At 40.7% G+C, this 19027-nt stretch overlaps 1 protein-coding gene across 6 annotated transcripts in view; it reads right to left on the bottom strand.

Annotated features, from left to right (window-relative positions):
• The window catches only part of NR1H4 (nuclear receptor subfamily 1 group H member 4), a 71590-nt gene extending 52805 nt beyond the window's left edge, over nucleotides 1-18785 (bottom strand). Inside the window, exons 1-3 of one of the 6 annotated variants that reach the window (XM_075934170.1) lie at nucleotides 18502-18785; nucleotides 13472-13611; nucleotides 12070-12136 (exon numbers count right to left, since the gene is read on the bottom strand). In XM_075934170.1, the coding sequence (XP_075790285.1) occupies nucleotides 12070-12136; nucleotides 13472-13507 (103 nt within the window). In that variant the 5' untranslated portion in view covers nucleotides 13508-13611; nucleotides 18502-18785. Of the gene's footprint in view, nucleotides 1-3755; nucleotides 4626-12069; nucleotides 12137-13471; nucleotides 13612-18501 lie in introns of those variants that run through there. The other 5 variants (XM_075934176.1, XM_006125854.3, XM_006125855.3 and 2 more) reach the window with 5 other exon arrangements.
• Between the last annotated feature and the right edge of the window lie 242 nt (nucleotides 18786-19027).

The raw sequence follows: 19027 nt of genomic DNA, 5'->3' as shown, positions 1-19027 counted from the left end.
TCGGGCGCATGTGCCTGAAGACACAACAGTATTGTAGTTGGGGGCAATGCCAGTTAACAAAGATTTCTACTTAATAGTGTGCCAGATAACAAAACTTTCACTGTACTTGGAAAAGCTTAAAATTGAACCAAGGTCTCCTAATCTCCATAAGTCTAAAATGATGTCCTGGGTAATTGTGGGCACACTGCTCATAAATATTTGGCCTACATCTGTTAATTATATTATGTCTGCAGGGATAGCTCAGTGGTTTGCCATTTGGGGCAAAAATTCATCAGGGATGGTACTTGGTCCTGCTGTGAAGGCAGGGGACTGGACTCGATGACCTTGCAAGGTCCCTTCCAGTTCTAGGAGATAGGCAATCTCCATTATATATAAATAAATATTTTCAATTTATTGTACTGTTATACATTAAGATAAGTCAAAATTCTATGTGTAGAAAAACAAGGGTTATTTTTGTTTCCAACTATACAGCCATTACGCACATTTTTAGTATCTCTTTTGAACATAGGAACAGACATACTGTGTCAGACCAAAGATCCATCTAGCCCAGTATGTCTTCCGACAGTGGCCAATGCCTAGCACCCCAGAGGGAATAAACAGAACAGGCAATTATCAAGTGATCCATCACCTGTTGTCCATTCTCAACAGAAGATAGGGACAACTTTTGTGGAGACAGCTTTTAATTATGGGCATATAACGTGCCATTTGCTAATTTTAATGAATTATTGATTTTTACCTTTAGGTAATTTCCAAGAAATGAAAGAGAAGCTTTTCATAGTTATTAGAGCTGTACATTTGTTTTCAGAAGAAACCAAATGTATTCGGCTAACTCTGAATAGCCTATACAGCTTTAATTCTCTGAACTAGTAGCCTTCCCACAATAACACCCCATTAAAAAATTATTAATTACATATAGTCTCTGCTCATTGAGGAGAAGGGGGTGAGAGAGAGCAAGAGAGAGAGAGAGAGACAGAGCTTGACGTCTACACTTTAAAGTGCTTGTAGGCACTCAGGATATTTCTACACTGCAATTAGACTCCTGCAGCTGGCCCATGCCGGCTGATTCAGGCTCACAAGGCTCAGGCTAAGAGGCTATTTAATTGTTATATAGATATTCTGGCTCAGGTTGCAACCTACGGTTTGGGAGCCTCTCGTCTTGCAAGATTCATCTGAAAAAAATTTATCCTATAGCAGCTGTTTTCTTTGGAGTAATATGGCCCTCGCTGCTTTCTGAGTTGTGCAGGCTTGGCTAAACAGTTCTTAGCGCAAGTTAGCTGGCACAGGCTAGCACATTGGTGGGCGACCCTGTGGCCAACGGCCTATCAAGGTAATCCATTGGCGAGCCATGAGGCATTTTGCTTTAGTTGACCATCAACAAGCATGTCCCCCTCAGCTTCCAGTAGCCAGGCTTCACAATTTTCAGCCAATGGGAGCTGTGGGAAGCAGCTCCTGCAGGCAAAGGGACTTCAGGGACATGCTGGCCACTGCTTTCCACAGCTGCCATTGGCTGGGAATAGTGAACTGTGACTACTGGGAATTGCAGCAGAGGCATGCTTGCAGATGATCAACATCAGCGAAATGTTTCATGGCTCCTCAGCAAATTACCCTGCAATGTAGAGATACACCAAGACATCACAGTGATGGGGACCTGCATTAATTGTCAAGGAAACTTATCATAGGTCTTGATTACATAAAAAAGTTGCCCAAGTTCAATTTATGGCATAGTTTAAATCTGATTTAGTTAAAATGGAACACATGGCTGTGTAGATACTTCTGGTTTGCTTTAAGTCAAGCTTATTTTGGTTTAATTTAAGGCCATCAGAAGTCAATTTAATTAAACTACACTGAAATCAGAGGGTCCACATAGGCTTGCATTGATTTAGCAAAATCGTCTTAAATATTATTTAAGTCAGAGCTACTCAACTTTCTTTCACACTGACAGGCATAAATACAAAGATTAAGGCAAGACTACACAACACGCAGGCCCCATTTAAATCAGTTCTGCGGATATTAATAAAATGCAATATTTACGCGATTTCCACCCATATGACAGCACTTTTAATGAGCAATGATAGTCCAGGAATTTAACTACTAAAACACACATCAACAGAAGACCTTATATTGACTACTTTTTTGTTTTGGCTCCCACCCATGGACCGCAAACAAATGGGCTGCGGGCCGCATAAGGCCCACGGGCTGCGTGTTGATTAGCCCTGATTTAAGTCAAGTAGTGCAACTTTCTTTTATACCCAGGTAATTTGTTAGGAAGTTTCCAGTTAAATATATTTTTGTGCGAAAATGTCAGGGTTTTTTTAAACCAAAACTTCTCATGAGAAAATTAGAATTTTTTTAAAAGTTTCCAAATATAAAAATGTCCTCTTTTAACACTTTTCAAATGAAAAATTAAATTTCTTAGTTCAAACTTAATTTTATTTCAACATTTTATTTAACTTATACTTAAAAAAGTAAATATTTTAAAAAGCTGTAATCAAAATGAAATGTTTAGAAATTGTCAAAACAAAATAGCCCGATTGACCCAACCTGAATTTTTTGAATGATCGGTTTGTGAAAATTATCAGGATTTTTATTTTATTGGGGAAGGGGTCCCTTTTCGTGACTGGAAAAATGTCAACATTTCAAAAACTCTCATGGAATAGGTAAGCCATTTCTCACTCGGTTCTATATGTAAGGCCTTCTCGAAGAGGCTTACTAGAACAATTAGCTTCTAATAATACAAGACAATTTATCTTATCTTGCCATCTGGAAGGTGAATAGGATTTTATTAATGTATTCATGGAAAATATAGACCAGATTCTGACATTGCTTACAATACTGTAAAGCAAGAGTTACTTTACTGACATCAATGGAGTAACAGCAGTGTTAATCTGTGTAAGTGAGATCAGAAATAGGCTCATTGTCTCCAGTAATGTATTATGTTCATATGTTCTTGCTGTTCCACTACACTATCAGAAACACACATGCAGTCATTTTTGAAGTATAATTGAAATAAATATTAATGAGGCCCCAAAACTTGTGCATTACACTTTGCAAAAAGTTGCAATTAGAACATTTCACAAAATGTCTCAAATTTTACTAAAGTTGTTAGAGTGAAATTTTATTTCTAGAATCTGGGCATCATTTTGTGTATACGTTTGCATTATGTAACTGTTGGCTGAGGTTTGTTAATGTTTTTCTTCTGATTTTACATGTGAATATTTTGGGTGGGATTTGAGTAGGATGCTCAGCATTTGCTCAAGTGAACTTCCATCGAGCACAAAGGGAGTTTTACCAACAGAGTTCAGCTATCACTGAGTGCATTTTAAAATCTTATCCTTTATTCTCAGTATTACACTTGAAATCATATATAGGCTGAAGAATTTGCATCCAAAATATTGCAGAAGTTACAGTGGTAGCACATTGAGCACAACAAATATTGACAATCTAAAATTATAAGAAAAAGAACAGTAAACAATCAAAAACTTAAAGGCCTGAGCTTGCTCATAAAGTTAATGAGACATAAAAGTCACACAGCAAAGAACCTTAAACCAAAAAGAAGAAAGTGCATGTCCTATGATTCAAGATAAACTACAAATGGAAATATAAACTAATCACTTGGTTTAAATCCTGGGGGAAAACTATTATCAGGTGTCTAAGGGCCTGGGTTAAACAACCTCTGCCATCAAGCTGATTAGTCAAATTTAACAGATATATTGTATAATGTAATAAATCAAACATGCACTTCAGCAATATCTTACCTTTAGCAGCCTTCATTCCAACCATTTCCATGACAATTTCTGAAAAACTGGAGTTATTTAATGTGTTGTTCTTTTTACTTTTTCTAGTCAGTACTTATCAGCTACTCTTCCTTAGTACTGCTTCCTTAACATCTTGTTGCTTTATTCACAACTGAAAACTAGAACTTCCTTTAAGACTAGCTAAGGAATGATACAGGCCAGAGGTTGTATAGTTTACTGATTAACTACACTACAGTGAAACCTATTTATAAATGCTTGAGACAATAGCTATGCCAAATTACAGCTTAAATGTCCTTTTCTAAAATCTGGATATCTTTCTCTGGGTTAGTGGATTCAAGAGGGCTCTTCCAAATAGCTCCTCCATTGCAGTTTTGTAAATTTTGGTTTCATTCACATTAGTATTTTGTATAAATAAAAATCTACCACTTTTTCAGATGACTATTCTTAATACATGAACTTTTAAAAAATCATTTTTGACAGGCTGATATAGTATGTGTTTCATAGACACAGAGAAAACTATGCTATTTTAAAAGGTCCAAATTTGGTCATCTTTACCCAGATAAGATTCATGAGTTCTAGAAAATTCTTGGCCAATAAAATTGCCCAGGAAAGTATCCATGATACTTGGTAGTAAGTCTGTGTAGAATCAAGCCCCAGAGGAACATCATTCCCTTTATTATTTCACAAGATATGCAGCTTTGAAAGTTAAAAACCTGCATAAGAAGATCTGAGCATACAAGTGAATCTCTGTTGTCCTGTCCTATCAAATGAACTTGTGCCACAAAGCTCTATTTATTTATCTCCTTCAGATTTAGTTAAGATATTTTTCATTATTTTAGAACATCTTTCAAGTTACTTCTGCTCCACTGGGTCATTTGTTGTCTCTAATTATTACATATACATACATTTCTGTTTTTGTTTTTGCTGCTTAGTGTCTCTTTGACTTGGAGGTTGACCACTTGCTTATTTATCATCTCTGCTATGATGATAATGCCAGATGTTACACCATCTGCCAGATGGTGTTGGATACAAATAGTTAGCTACTTCATCTTATGATCTTTTGGTTGTTAAATAGTTTCTGACAGTTGATTTTAGAGTTAAAAAAACAAAAAACAAACACAAGCTATCAAATGGATCCAGTCTCTTCAATTCATTATGGTGCCATGTCACAGCTATTATATAGAATTTCCTTTTGAGTGTTTTTTTTAATTTTCTGGTCATTAAGGGATGCCTAAATACATTGCTTTGTTTTTTGCTTCTTCCATTAATTTATTCTTGTTTTCACTATCTACTCAATGGGATCTTTTAATTAACTCCATAAAAAATACTAATCCCATCCAAAATATTAGTAATCTTTTTTTCCCATTCTCCCTCAACTTGTCACATTTACAATCACATTTACAATGAGTTTAACATATTCAGTTATTTCCCACATTGGTTTGTGTTACATTTTGGGGAGATATTGCTGGAAATCAGCACCAACTCTTGGACTTTAACGCCAGCAGAGACCATTGTGAACATCTAGTCGGACTGCCTACACATCATAGGCAATTTTGGGGTTTCTGTGCCTCTTGTTCCACTCATCTGAAGAAGTTGATTGTGCCCACAAAAGCCCATGATGCTATACAGGCAGTCCCCGGGTTACGTACAAGATAGGGACTATAGGTTTGTTCTTAAGTTGAATTTGTACGTAACTTAGAACTAGCTCCAGATTCAGCCGCTGCTGCTGAAACTGACCAGGGGCTGACTACAGGAAGCCCGAGGCAGAGTTGCTCTGCCTCCAGCTTCCTGGAATCAGCCACTGATCAGTTTCAACAGCGGCTGAATCTGGAGCCTGGGACAGAACAGCTGGAGCGCTGCCGGGTAGGTCCCCCCAGGACCAACCCAGCAGCACCCCAGCTGCTCTACCCCAGGCGTCCCCAGCAAAAGCCTGATATGCTGGGGGGGGGCGCACTAGCTGCGTCCCCCCCCCCAGCAGACCAGGGAGACCCGGAGCAAAGCCACGGAGGCAGCGGGGTCCCGCGCCTCCAAGGCTTTGCTCTGGGTGTCCATGGTCCACTGGGGGGGGGGGTCCCCAGTAGACCAGGGACACCCAAAGCAAAGCCGCAGAGGAGGCGGAGGCCCGTGCCTCCAAGGCTTTGCTTCGGACCAAAGCCACAGAGACGTGGGACCCCGCCGCCTCTGCGGCTTTGCTCCGGGTGTCCCTGGTCTGCTCGAGGTGTCCCTAGTCTGCTGGGAGGGGTCCCCAGAAGACCAGGGACACCCGGAGCAGCTTTTCTCACCCCGGAGGACGCGGTGGCGGGACCACTGCACGTCTGAGTGGTCCCGCCGCCCGTGAGTTCCGGGGCGAGAAAAGCCCTGTTCGTAAGTGCAGATCTGACATAAGTCAGATCCGCGTAACTCGGGGACTGCCTGTATATATTTTTTTGTTAGTCTCTAAGACCATGTCTACAGTAGGAAACTATTTCAAAATTACTAAATTTGACTTAAAAACTCCCTATTTAACAAATTCGAACTAGCATGTCCTCATTATGGGGAAGCATTGAATGTAGTCCGAGGCATGCTCCATTAATATAGACATGCTACCTCAGACTTAGAGCCCCAGGAAGCACTCTGGGGAGCTGTGGGAGGCCTCCCAGAGGCCAAAAAGTTCAAATTAGCAGCACCGAAGCATCCTCTTTTTAATAGATACAAAAAGGGGGGGAAAAGTGAAAAGTACAGTATTTTCAAAAGGCTTCCATTTTAACACTATCCTTCATTCCTTTTCTCTTTAGCTGGAGACAGTTATTGGAAGGAAAACATACACTTGTTTGTCAGTACCTTAGATTGTATTGAAGATGGTAATACAGGCAGTCCCCGGGTTACGTACAAGATAGGGACTGTAGGTTTGTTCTTAAGTTGAATCTGTATGTAAGTCGGAACTGGTGTCCAGATTCAGCCGCTGCTGAAACTGATCAGTTTCAACAGCGGCTGAATCTGGATGCCAGTTCTGACTTACATACAGATTCAACTTAAGAACCCCAGGCGTCCCCAAGTCAGCTGCTGCTGAAACTGATCAGCGGCTGATTCCAGGAAGCCGGGGGCAGGGGCTTCCTGTAGTCAGCCACTGGTCAGTTTCAGCAGCGGCTGACTTGGGGACGCCTGGGGCAGAGGAGCTGGGGTGCTGCTGGGTTGGTCCCGCAGCACCGCTCCTTGGCGCTACTGGAGCAACCCAGCAGCACCCCAGCTGCTCTGCCCCAGGCGTCCTGATTCAGCCGCTGCTGAAACTGACCAGCAGTGGCTGAATCAGGACGCCTGGGGCAGAGCAGCTGGGGTGCTGCCGGGTTGGTCCAGTAGCGCCGAGAAGCGGCGCTGCGGGACCAACCCAGCAGCGCCCCAGCTGCTCTACCCCAGGCGTCGTGGGCAGAAAAGCCTGGTCTGCTCGGGGGGAGGGGGCAAGGGGTCACTGGAGGCCAAGGTCAGCCCCCAGAGCCTCACCCCTCCCCAGATAGTCTGCAGATCGTGGAGGGCAACTTTGGGGAGGCCTGCTGGCAGGGGAGTGAAGGAGTCACTGCCAGAGCATCACCACCTTCACCACTATGGGCAGCCCCAGTAAGTCCTCCTCACATCCCAGCCCCCTGTTCTGAGTCCTGCACCTCCTACTTGCCTTGACTTATGCACCCTCTCCCCCTACCCTGAGCCCCCCATCTCCTGCCTTGAGCCCCCCCGAATCCTGTGCCCTAAGCCACCACCCCACCTCACCCCCAAACTCTCACTCCAGCCTTCATTTTCCTTCATTTAAAAAAAATACATTCGTTGACATAAAAGCGTGTACATTTTTCATTTCTTTTTGAATTACTTTGGTTAAAAACCCAAGCAATGCCTAGTTCATCTGCTAGTAGTTCATAAATAACTGAATTTCCTTGATATTTCCAAGTAATATTTACACTAATAAAAACCATCCAAGAAATCACTGGACTCAGCCAACCATTACTCATGTTGAATAGTACGTTGCTCCTCAAGCAAAACTAATGATCTCATGATTTCAATTACCATTATTTCAATGTGTGTATTCCAGAAGAAGAGTTTTACTCAGTATGAGTAAGCATAAACATAGTGAAATCCTGACCCTATCAAATGAATTATCAAAACTCCCATTGATTTCACTAAAGCCAGGACTTCACCCATAAGTTAAAAGAATTTGAAAACTCAGTTTGGCAGGTTGTGTTCTGTTGCTGTTCAACAGGCTCAAGGTGTGATACTGGGCCATATCCTGGTTCTTTTACACAACTGATCCCCATTCAGTTTAATGGAACTTTGTTGTGTAGATAAAATAAATTGCATTTGGCCAGTGAGCACATAATGAAACTATCTAAAGACAGTAGTGAGAGAAAAGGCTAGGATCCTAATTCAGACCATTTTTAACTCCAGTTTGAAAGGCTTTCCCTTTTTTCTCTCATTTATATTTACCTATAAAAATGAGCAAAACAGGAAACAAGGATAAAGAAACAAAACACGGGAAACAGAAAATCTGGCCAGGAAAAAAAGGATCACATTTTCAACAAGTATTTTTGAGAAAAAGGTGACCCTATTTTTATTGAAATGTTTGTAATTTGGAAATTTCTCAGTAAGCTCTACAGCACACAAGCATGCTCAAGTGGTGCAAGCCATCTTGTATGAGGAATCTAACTGCCGTTACTAATGGTGCCTACCACATTTTACCCTCATCAGAATCAAAAGAGGAGTGGTTGAGCCCTTGCTGGGTCTCCCAAAATTTTGCCACATAAAAAAAAATCCCAGCTGTATTTACATCCAATTTCATATGTTTTTATAAGAAAATAAGCTCTGTCCTTTTTAAAAGATACATCTTCCAGCAGCTTCAAGGCACGGGCTAGCTGACTGACTTTTATTGTCTAGCTTTATTTTTTATTGTTACCGGGACTGAAGCGGCAGCAGCGGCGGGTTCCCGCGCTTCTGAGGCTTTGCTCTGGCAAAGCCTCAGAAGCGCGGGGAACCGCCGCTGCTGCCGCTTCAGTCCGGGTGACTGTGGTCTGCTGGGGACCGTCCCCAGCAGACCACAGGCACCGGGACTGAAGCTGCAGCCACGGCGGGGTCCCGCGCCTCTGAGACTTTGCCAGAGCAAAGCCTCAGAGGCGCAGCACCCCGCTGCCGCTGCGGCTCTGCTCCCCGTGTCCCTGGTCTGCTGGGGGGGGGGGGAAACGCAGCTAGTGTGCTCCCCCCCCCCCAGCAGACCAGGCTTTTGTTTTGGACCCTGGGGCAGAGCAGCTGGGGCGCTGCCGATTGGTCCTGCAGCGCCGCTCTGGGCACTACTGGACCAACCCGGCAGCACCCCAGCTGCTCTGCCCCAGGTCCTGATTCAGCCGCTGCTGGTCAGTTTCAGCAGCGGCTGAATCAGGATGCCTGGGGCAGAACAGATGGGGTGCTGCTGGGTTGGTCCAGTAGCACCGAGGAGCGGCGCTACTGGAGCAACCCAGCAGCACCCCAGCTGCTCTGCCCCAGGTGTCCCCAAGTCAGCTTCTGCTGAAACTGACAAGCGCTGACTACAGGAAGCCCGAGGCAGAGTTGCTCTGCCCCGGGCTTCCTGGAATCAGCTGCTGATCAGTTTCAGCAGCAGCTGACTTGGGGACGCCTGGGGTTCTTAAGTTGATTCTATATGTAAGTCAGAACTGGCGGTCAGTTTCAGCAGCGGCTGAATCTGGACGCCAGTTCCGACTTACATACAGATTCAACTTAAGAACAAACCTACAGTCCCTATCTTGTACGTAACCCGGGGACTGCCTGTAATCCTCTGGAGTCCCTCCTCAGAGGCAGATCTCTTTCCCTTACTTGGGGACAGTTCTTACAGCAGTGAATGAATGAGGGCGGAGGGAAGAAGAGGTACTTTCTCTCCATAGGAGGTACCCATTCTCCTTAAAATAATGTGGTATAGATGGGCAGTTTAGTGTATTTGTTTGTCTTCTTCAAAATAAGAGGTGCTTTCTGTGCAGATATATTAGACATCTGCTTTGCTTCAAACCATCACAATGCAAGGTAGATGAATGGAGCTTGTTTTTTTTTTCCAGTTAGAGAAGACACAACAATAAAGAAATGTTTACATTTTAGTGACTCTCACATGGGCCACTCTAGTTAAGTCACTTTTTCATTTCCAAAGGGAGAACCTCTTTTCGGGAGTTCATAACTCCACAAACAAATGTCAGTCAAAAACTGAGAGACTTAATAGACATTAACTACAATAAATACGTTACCCTAGGAATATATTGTTAAAACAGCAATTTTCAGTCTCCCGCCATCAAAAGTGAAAAAGTTTAGCCTGAAAGACACACTGAACTTCTTGAAACCATAAATCTTGAGCGCTGCTAAAACTTGAGAGCTATCTTAGGATTACCATGGTGACCAGCTTCACAGTGTAAACATTCACGACAGCATGATTTTACTAAATTAATAGACCCCCGAACACTCAGAGCTATGCATTCAAAGGGACACTTAGACATACACTCATGGTTCTAACAATGCCTTCCTGGAAGTTTTAGCCTGAATGAACTACAAAGCAAAGCCAATCCTTTAAAGCAAAATAATAGAAAAATGTGTTTAGATCTTTGAAAAAGTGGAGGATATTTTGTAGTGCAATCAATTTTGACAGCCTAAAGGCCTCACCTGTTATATCAAAGCCATAATATGTGAGACATTGCATGAAAAATGTAATCATTCTAAGTGTCTTCAAAATATAAAATTCCCCTAGAGATGCCTTTTGTGTATGAGTCTCAATCTCCCAAGGCTCAAATCTGAAACAGAATGTGTCACAGAGTCCAAACTGAGGGACACAAAGAGGTATTCATGCACAACATTTTAAAAACACTCAGTAATTTCCTTAGTATAAATAATGCTTTCTCATCTTGGTTTCATGATTCTGTATTTCTGATGCAAATAAATTTTAACAATAAAAGTGTTGGGATGCCAAATTTAAATGAAACAGAGTACCTTTGGAACTAAATTGAGTGACAACCTTCCAAAAGAGAGACAGCTGAAAGTCGTGCATAACTGAAATATGCCCTTCCTAATGTAAAGCCTAATTCAATTCCGCTCTACATAAATTATTTATATTACAGTAATACCACAACTTAGAGCAAGATTCCATTTTGCTGGGCACTGCACATACATAATCTCTCACTCTTACAGCACCTTACAAAAGAGGTAAGTGTCATAATCCCATTTTACACATGGAGAAACTGAACCACAGAGAGATGAAATGATTTCCCTAAGGTCTCTTAGTAGGTCACTAGCAGACCCAGGACTAGAACTTGGGTCTCCTAAATCCCTGTATCAGTTTCTGGCCACTATGTCATTATTTATTGCAGTGTTACTCAAAGCGGGCTTTGGGCCCACTTTGAGAAAGCTGCTAATGGGCCATTCCAGTTTGTTTACTTAACAGCTCTGCAGCCATAAAGCCTCGTGGCTTTCATTGGCCGTGGTTCGCTGTTAAGTAAACAAACCGGAGTGACCTGGTAGCAGCTTTCTCAAAGTGGGCCCACTTTGAGAAATACGGATTTATTGCCTCATGCATATCCTACTAGATAGTATAAGCCTTGCCCCCAAAGAACTGACAATTTTAACATGATATAAAGAGGAAAAATAGTTTTGTTGTGAAGGCACTATCCTGCCCCTGAGCAGATCTGGATTCAACGCCTGGCCCTTCCACAGATTTTCTGTGTGACTTTGGGTAAGTTTCCCAGCTATACAAGAGGGACAGTAATAATAATCTTAATCTCCCCATTGTCAGTCTTGTCTGTTTTTCTAGGCCTGTATTTGTTCATGCACAGGCAGTCTTCTGTGCCTGCAGAGTCCCACTAACTTCAGTGGGTCTGCACACAGGCATAGCGGTTCCTCCACATGCAGCAAACTGCAGTACCAGGGCTTGTAACTGCTAGCTTTCCAGGGCGGGGATGGTACAGTGAATACAGCAATGGAGTCCTTATCTAGTTTGTGTCTTCTAAACAGTCAATGTAATGCAAATAAATAACAGCAACAATAATTAATACAGCAAATGGATCAGATCACCAAGATGGCCCTTTGCATTTTTTGTCAGGCCAGGTGTCAAGTGACATGTTACACATAGTCCAACAAGAATATTTTCTTTAGTACATAAGCAAGTTTTGACTTTTTGGCTAGGTCCACACTATAGACATCTGCTGGCCAAGCGGGTGTGCTCTCTGAGTCCTACACTACTCTGCTCCCTCTCTCTCCCCATCAATCTAAGAGATGCAATTTCAGCTACACAAATAGCACAGCTGAAATCAATGTACTTAGACCAACTTACCACAGTGCGTTCCATGCAGTAAGGTCTGCAGCTGATGCTCTCCCATCAACAGCCTACTCTTCTCATCCTAGTGTAGTATCGGAGTCAACGGGAGAACACTCAGAGGTCAATTCACCGTGTCTAAGCAGATGCACTAAATCAACCATGGGTGGATAGATCACTGAAATCTACCATGTAGTGGAGACAAGCCCTGACTGACACAGTGCTGCTGGCAGAAGTCCAGGGTGTAGATAAAATTATACTCCTAAAGCTGTTCTTGTACCAGTATAGTTTGTTTTTCTTATGAGGGAAGGTTTTACAATACTGGTACCAAGCACAGCTTTGCCAGGATAGCTGTATCCACACTAGAAGCACTTTGTCAGTGCAGTATACTGGTATTCCTATAACAGCAAAACACGCCTAATGTAGACATAGCATTGGAAGACATGCTGTGTTGTGGTTAGTTTGGGGTCATGCAAAGTTTTAGATAGAGACTGCTGTGGGAGAAAGAAAGTTATGTGAACAGCAAGAGTTTGCTTTCTGCCTTGGACTCAGATTAGTTAATTCTTGTGGCAGAGTTTCTCTCGCAAACCAGATGTTGGTGTTGGGTTGAGATTCCTGGAATATGCTGTTTGACCATTACATTTTAGAGTGGATGCAGATGAATAAATAAAAGCATGCTATACAGAGAGTACTATTTTTTCCTCCTCTGGGAAGCCAATGCGCAGGGCCACAGACACATGCTCAGAAGAGGAGTAACAGTGGTGTCAGAAGAAAGGGCAGCAATCTTTAATTATTTTCTTATTTCCCAGTAACTCATATAGTAGAAGACAGCTTTCCTGTACTCATAAAATATTGTCAGAGCATTCTTCATCCACCAACAAGCCCATGTTTCACAATGGAAATATGCAGTGGAGTCTCAGCTATGTAGAATTTTGCAGCCTTCATTGTAACTTGTATTATCCACCTACGATAATAGCACAGGCCACAGTGATCATTTTAATTATCTCTATAAAATATAGTAATGGTTTTAATACCAATGAAATAATTTTCAAAAATGTATATAAGAAGGCAACATATATATTTTATAATATTGTTCAGTTACAAAATATTTTGGTCAATTTATATCTGCTCTGCTTGACATAAATGACTAACCTGAAGATCATTTCCTTTCTATCTATAATAGACTATCCTTCATAAATGACTTATGGCAGCAGAATAGTGCTATACTAGTACTACAAGCTAGACTCTGGTACATTACAGATAACTGTGCCTTATTTTGTCACTCATTTAAATAGGGAGTTCTGCATAAAAACTGATTATACACTATGGACTGACCGTAGAACTTCAATATTTTGACTCCAGGCTATTGGTTCAGTTATCATATGCTGCAGAGATATTTTAATCTATTCTAATAACTTACCAAATAAATGAGGACTTTCAGGAAGTGAAAATCCATCAGCACTAGGTAGCTGGGAATGTCCTATTAGATTCATTTCAGATCCCATCTAGTCTTTAATTGAAGAACAACGTGACAGTCAGGGCACAGGCTGAAAGAAAACCCTGAAAGATAAAGAAACAAGGATAACTAAAACAAGATAACTCAATTTTGTGTACTTATTACAGGCCAGAATTCTGAAGGTTGTTTCAATATTTACAATAACAAACCTGAAGTGAAGTTGTAAAAAAAAAAAAAAAAAAAAAATCCTGCACCTACTCTTTTTCCTTGCAGTGACATATTGTTTATGTGATCATTCTGCTTTCCACCAAAACTGATGGGGATTATGTTGTCACATGATTCTTTCATAGTTTTCTAAATAAGTGGCCTGAATTTTTTAATGTGTTGCACATACAGTATTGGGTTTCAATAGGAACTGTTGTGTGCTCACCATATCTGAAAATCTACCACTTGCCTAAAAATAAAAAGCCTAAATTTAGAAAATCCTGTCCTTAAAAATCTTGGCCTTTCCATATATTGAAAAAGGTAACAAAGTTCTCAAACAAATATATTCCCAGTTTTATTCACAAATTCAAGATTACAGTTTTCACTACAGAGTATCATGGCTCAAGCAAAAAGGCAATGTGCATTAGGAATCAATATACATGCTGCCTTTTAATACACATGGAGCTTTTTGATTAAACAGAGAGAAAGACTATGACAAAACCAATCATATTAACAAGGGAGGCCATTTGCATGTGTGCATGGTTTTCCTCTTTGTAAAAAGTGTTTCCTTAATTCAAGCAATTTAAAACTGAATAATAATCTAATTGCTGAATTGTCACTGAGCACATGTAAAAACCATGATTTTTTTGCTTTGTCTTATCTGTTCTGTTTATTATTATGACCCAGTTTTCAAAGTTTTTTATTAATTGAAGCATTCCTTTATTTGGAAATTATAGTGTAGGTTTCAGGCTTCCTGTGGTAAATGGAGTCAATGATTAACATTTCAAAAGCACCTAATTTATTTTCATTGGACTTAGTTGCTTTTAAAAATTGAACCCAGTATTTGTAAACTAATAAAGACTATAGAAAGCTTCCATACCCAAAGTGGAAGAGTCTGATGAAGTCATAGTGTATCAAGAAACCTCAGAGCTGAGTCAACTGGCAAGCAATTAATGTTAGGAGCAAGTACAATAAGTGTATACATATATTTTTCAGATTTGTACATAGAGATCTATTAAGCTCTTGCCTAATATAAACCAAGGTCCTCTAATTAGAAGGGTGCTTTTTTAAATTGGGCATTCAGCGATAAACAGTTTACACAGAAATGTCAGATAGTGCTTGTATCATAGACCAGACAATGTTTCTGTGGCAAACATGTAAGCCAATCACCAGCAGAGACTCATGATTCACGACTGCCTCTTGGTACCTTGGAATGGGAGTAGTAAGCCCATCCTCTGCTGCTCAGCATGGTCATCTCCAAGCCCCTCCCCACTCTGCTCCCTGACTGTGATGCATATCAGTGTGGGGTGCTATCGGGGAAAGCAGTGGCCTTCCCATGTCCCAGTAAAAGGGGCAGCTGGGAAGGGACAGAATGGGCTGAGCTGTCAAAATAAATTTCCTATCATAGAATCCTAGGGCTGGAGGAGACCTCAGGCAGTCATTCTGCCCAAAGCAGGACCAATCCCAACTAAATCATCCCAGCCAGGGCTTTGTCAAGCTGGCACTTAAAAACCTCTAAGGATGGAGATTTCACCACCTCCTTAGGTAACCCATTCCAGTGCTTCACCACCTTTCTAGTAAAATTGATTCTCCCCCACTGTGACAGTTTCCCCCACCTCAGGCAAAGCATGGAATTATAGACAAGCAGCTTTCTCATGAACTCCCTCAAGTCCCCTGCTAATCTCCAGTTGTAGGCCTTCCTGACTGTGCTTCTGAACTCTCCTCCAGCAGCCTCTCTGCTGTAGCTGCGGCTGCTCTGGGGTGATACGAAACTCCATTGTTCAGGGCATCTGGGGAGGTCTTCTACACCTTGCTCGTGGAGAACTACTGTAGGAGCACCTTTTCACCTCTGCAAATTTGACTCCACAGTCCCCAAGACATATACAGGACTAAGGGCTTGCCACCCATCTGAATTTCATGAAACTGAACTGGCAATTAGGAGCTATAAATATTTAGTTCTTTTCATATTTCCTTTTTAGTGATAAGCATAATAGTTTACCATTGAATAGCTCACACGGCAAGGTCTTTAGGACAGGGACTGTCCATGTGACTATGCAGTGCCTAGCACACAAAGGGCTGATCCTGGTGCTTCTACAATGCATATTCAAATATTAACAATGGTCAAAAACAAAGTCATCTTTGAGTTGGCATTTAACTACCTTTTCACTGGCTAGCATATTAATTTATAAAATATGTATGCTGTCTGCATCTGTCCTGTGCTGCAAACAAAGTAGCAGGTTCAGGGAAAAGCACTTTTTAAACTGTAGTATTACAATTCATCTGATGAAGTGGGTTTTTCCCATAAAAGCTCATGATTCTATATGTTTTAATTAGTCTCTAAGGTGCCACAGGCCCACACATTGGTTTTAAAGTTACAAACTAACATAACTAGCCCTCTGAGATAGTCTAAAACTACAATTATAATTTTACAATCTTTTCAGACCTTGTAGAGACTTCTTTCATGTTCCTTTGAGTCTTTCCCATTTATCAATGTGTCACACATATATCAACTACCACGGTTTCACCCCTGAAGTATCTGATCCATTATGAAATGCTGCAGGTGAATTGACTATCATCTTGTAAACTTGTTATACCTAAATAGTCTTTTGTTCATAGTAGGGAATCTGGTTGAATTTTTCTGTAATGCCACCTCTCAATATGCTGGGAACATATCTGCTTACACCTCTCCTACCATTTAGTTTTAAAGATTAGGAGACAGATACTGACCGACTTACAAACAAGTTAAAATTTTGCGATGACTTTTCGGTCTCTACATATTCTAATGGTGGTGTAGATGGTTCTCTGAACTCTACAACAAACTTGATGAATTACTCAAAAAAATCTAGGTGTGGCATTTTCTACCTCAAGCAGCGTTGCTGTTATACTTTTTACTAGAGCCTCACCTCCCACCCTTCAGGCCTGCATTTAATACAGTTTTATACTTTGCTTTGAGTCCTTCCCTGGATTCAGCTCCACTCCACCCCAATTTAAGTGGCTCAATTAACTTAAAAAATGCTTTAAAAAAATCATAGGCTTGATGGGGCTTTAGGGGGCAGAAGAAAGCGGGCAGCTGCCCTAGGGCATGGTGATTTAAAAGGGCCCAGCTTTATCATATATTCCTTATTAGAAGTCTACTTCTTGCCCCACTAGACTTAAAGCCACCAAAACTGCTTTTGGCTTCAGTTTAAGCAAGACTAGGCCTCTGTTAAAGCAATTAATTTCAAAAGTATCTAGGTTTATTGAAAGGCAAAAGCACCATAACCATATATTTTCAGATAAAGTAGCAATATAAATTTGATGATCATAAAAGCTCCATGAAAATCTAGTAATATTTGTTATCTTAGTCTAGTAATATCTGTTATCTTATTTAGTGAGAGAAGAAAAAGATACCAAACAACTGGCAGAATTTGTCATACAAAAAGATTAGTAAGCTATATTTTTCCAAAAGACAAAATGAGTGTTCCCTTTGTCGCATACCTGAACTACAAAATACCTCATAAGAAATTTTAATAACATAGATTTACAGCCTGACCCAAATGCTACTGAAATCAGCAGAAGTATCCCCCCTAGAGTTCAATGGGCTTTGAATCAGGCTCTTACATCTCTTCTGGGATGATTAATGTAGTACCTTAATTTTTTTAAAGTATTTTTTCTTAAATTCTTTAAAAATATGTGAGAAATATCAACAAGTTTGGAGATTTTTATTTCCAGCCTATGTCACCAGGTAATTTTGAGTTGCATGGCATGGTGGTAAACAATACAATATATAACATAAAGCAATGAAAGCAACCTTTCAGTTGTGGTTGTGCGGTTCAGTGGAAGTGGCACCAGAATTTGACTCGGGAGACCTGGGTGCTAATCCTGACTGTATTAGTACATGACCTCTCAGCTAATCATTTCACGTCTCTTTCCCTCTCTAATACTCTGTTAATGTCTTGACTATTTAGACTATCAATGCTGGAGCAGGGGCTGTTTCTTATGTGTTTATATAGAGCCTAACACACTGAAATCCAAATGGTTGGAGCCTCAGAGGGCTACTGAAATGCATATAATAATAATAATAAACAATAGATTCAGAGCAAGAGTGTCTGACCTAGGATATTTTTAACATAAGTATTTAGTAGAACAAATCAGGACAAACTGATATTTTTCTAAAAGCTGTGAATGGCATTCGTCAGTAGATGCTTCCAGCGCAGTGCTGTGTAACGTTACTTATGATTATATGAAACAAGTGTTAAAAGTGCTGAACTTTAAAAGACGCTTTATTTTGACACACTACTGCCTGTACTTGAAACTTTCAAACAAAAGAGAAGTACATAAAACAATAGTCATTTTTTCCTGAAGAACAATCTACTTCTCTCTCATTAAACACATTTAAAATGCACTCAGTTTCTAAGATGCCTTCTGCTGCTATAAAGATGACCCCTCCAAATTAAGTACCGTAAGCAGAATTGGCCACTTATTATAGTTATGCCATATTTGCCAATGCAAAAATAAATACTCTAATTGACATTACTTTTTCATCAATTCAATTTTCTCAAAGAAAATACTTGTTGTCACACAAACTATAATAAATGATGAAATTACATTTAATTTTATCATATAGAATATGTTATACTTTTCCTTCGCTGCATTAACATTTAGAGATCTTGGCCTCCAGACCATTGATTTTTCTAACTCCTCAAGATGCATTTACGTTAATTAAATAACATATGTGAGAAAAAAATTTACTCCATGACTAAATATGGCCAAACAGCAAGCTTTATAACCACTAAGCAATTGTTACTTACTGTCCTTTTCCAGAGTCTTGAGAATGGCTGAGCGGGGAGAGGCTCTGCACGCAGTTAAAAATCCTAATACGTTTCAAACAGGAACATTTTTGTTTTGCTTTTTTAGGTTTAACAGAAGCCTGTAGTGATAACCGGCTGACTCTGGGTTTAGACTCAGACTCATCTCTTCATTGGCTCAGTGCCCTAATGGATAAAGATTACTTATTAACAATTCTTTCTTTGCTAACCTATCTAAACATATATTTCTAGTATTAAAACTTTGTAAACCCAGAAAGTCAGCCAAAGCAGAATGTTTGGATGATTAGGGCACTCTGGGAGTGGCCTAGCTCTAAACCAGCATGCACATTGGGGCAGCTGTGAAAAAAAGCATGGTGTGGAGGTAGACCATTTCACAATTCTCCTACACATAAATAGGAGTCCAAACACATTGGCCTTACATAGCTGAGGAGACCCTTGCATGTTTCTCATGGAGAATGGTGTTCCAAGATAGCTCTGCGACTTTCCCTCAGTACCTCAGTTATTTCTA

Source organism: Pelodiscus sinensis, chromosome 1 (assembly GCF_049634645.1).
Source record: "Pelodiscus sinensis isolate JC-2024 chromosome 1, ASM4963464v1, whole genome shotgun sequence".
Taxonomy (NCBI): Eukaryota; Metazoa; Chordata; order Testudines; family Trionychidae; genus Pelodiscus; species Pelodiscus sinensis.
This window is presented reverse-complemented; position numbering and strand designations above follow the sequence as displayed.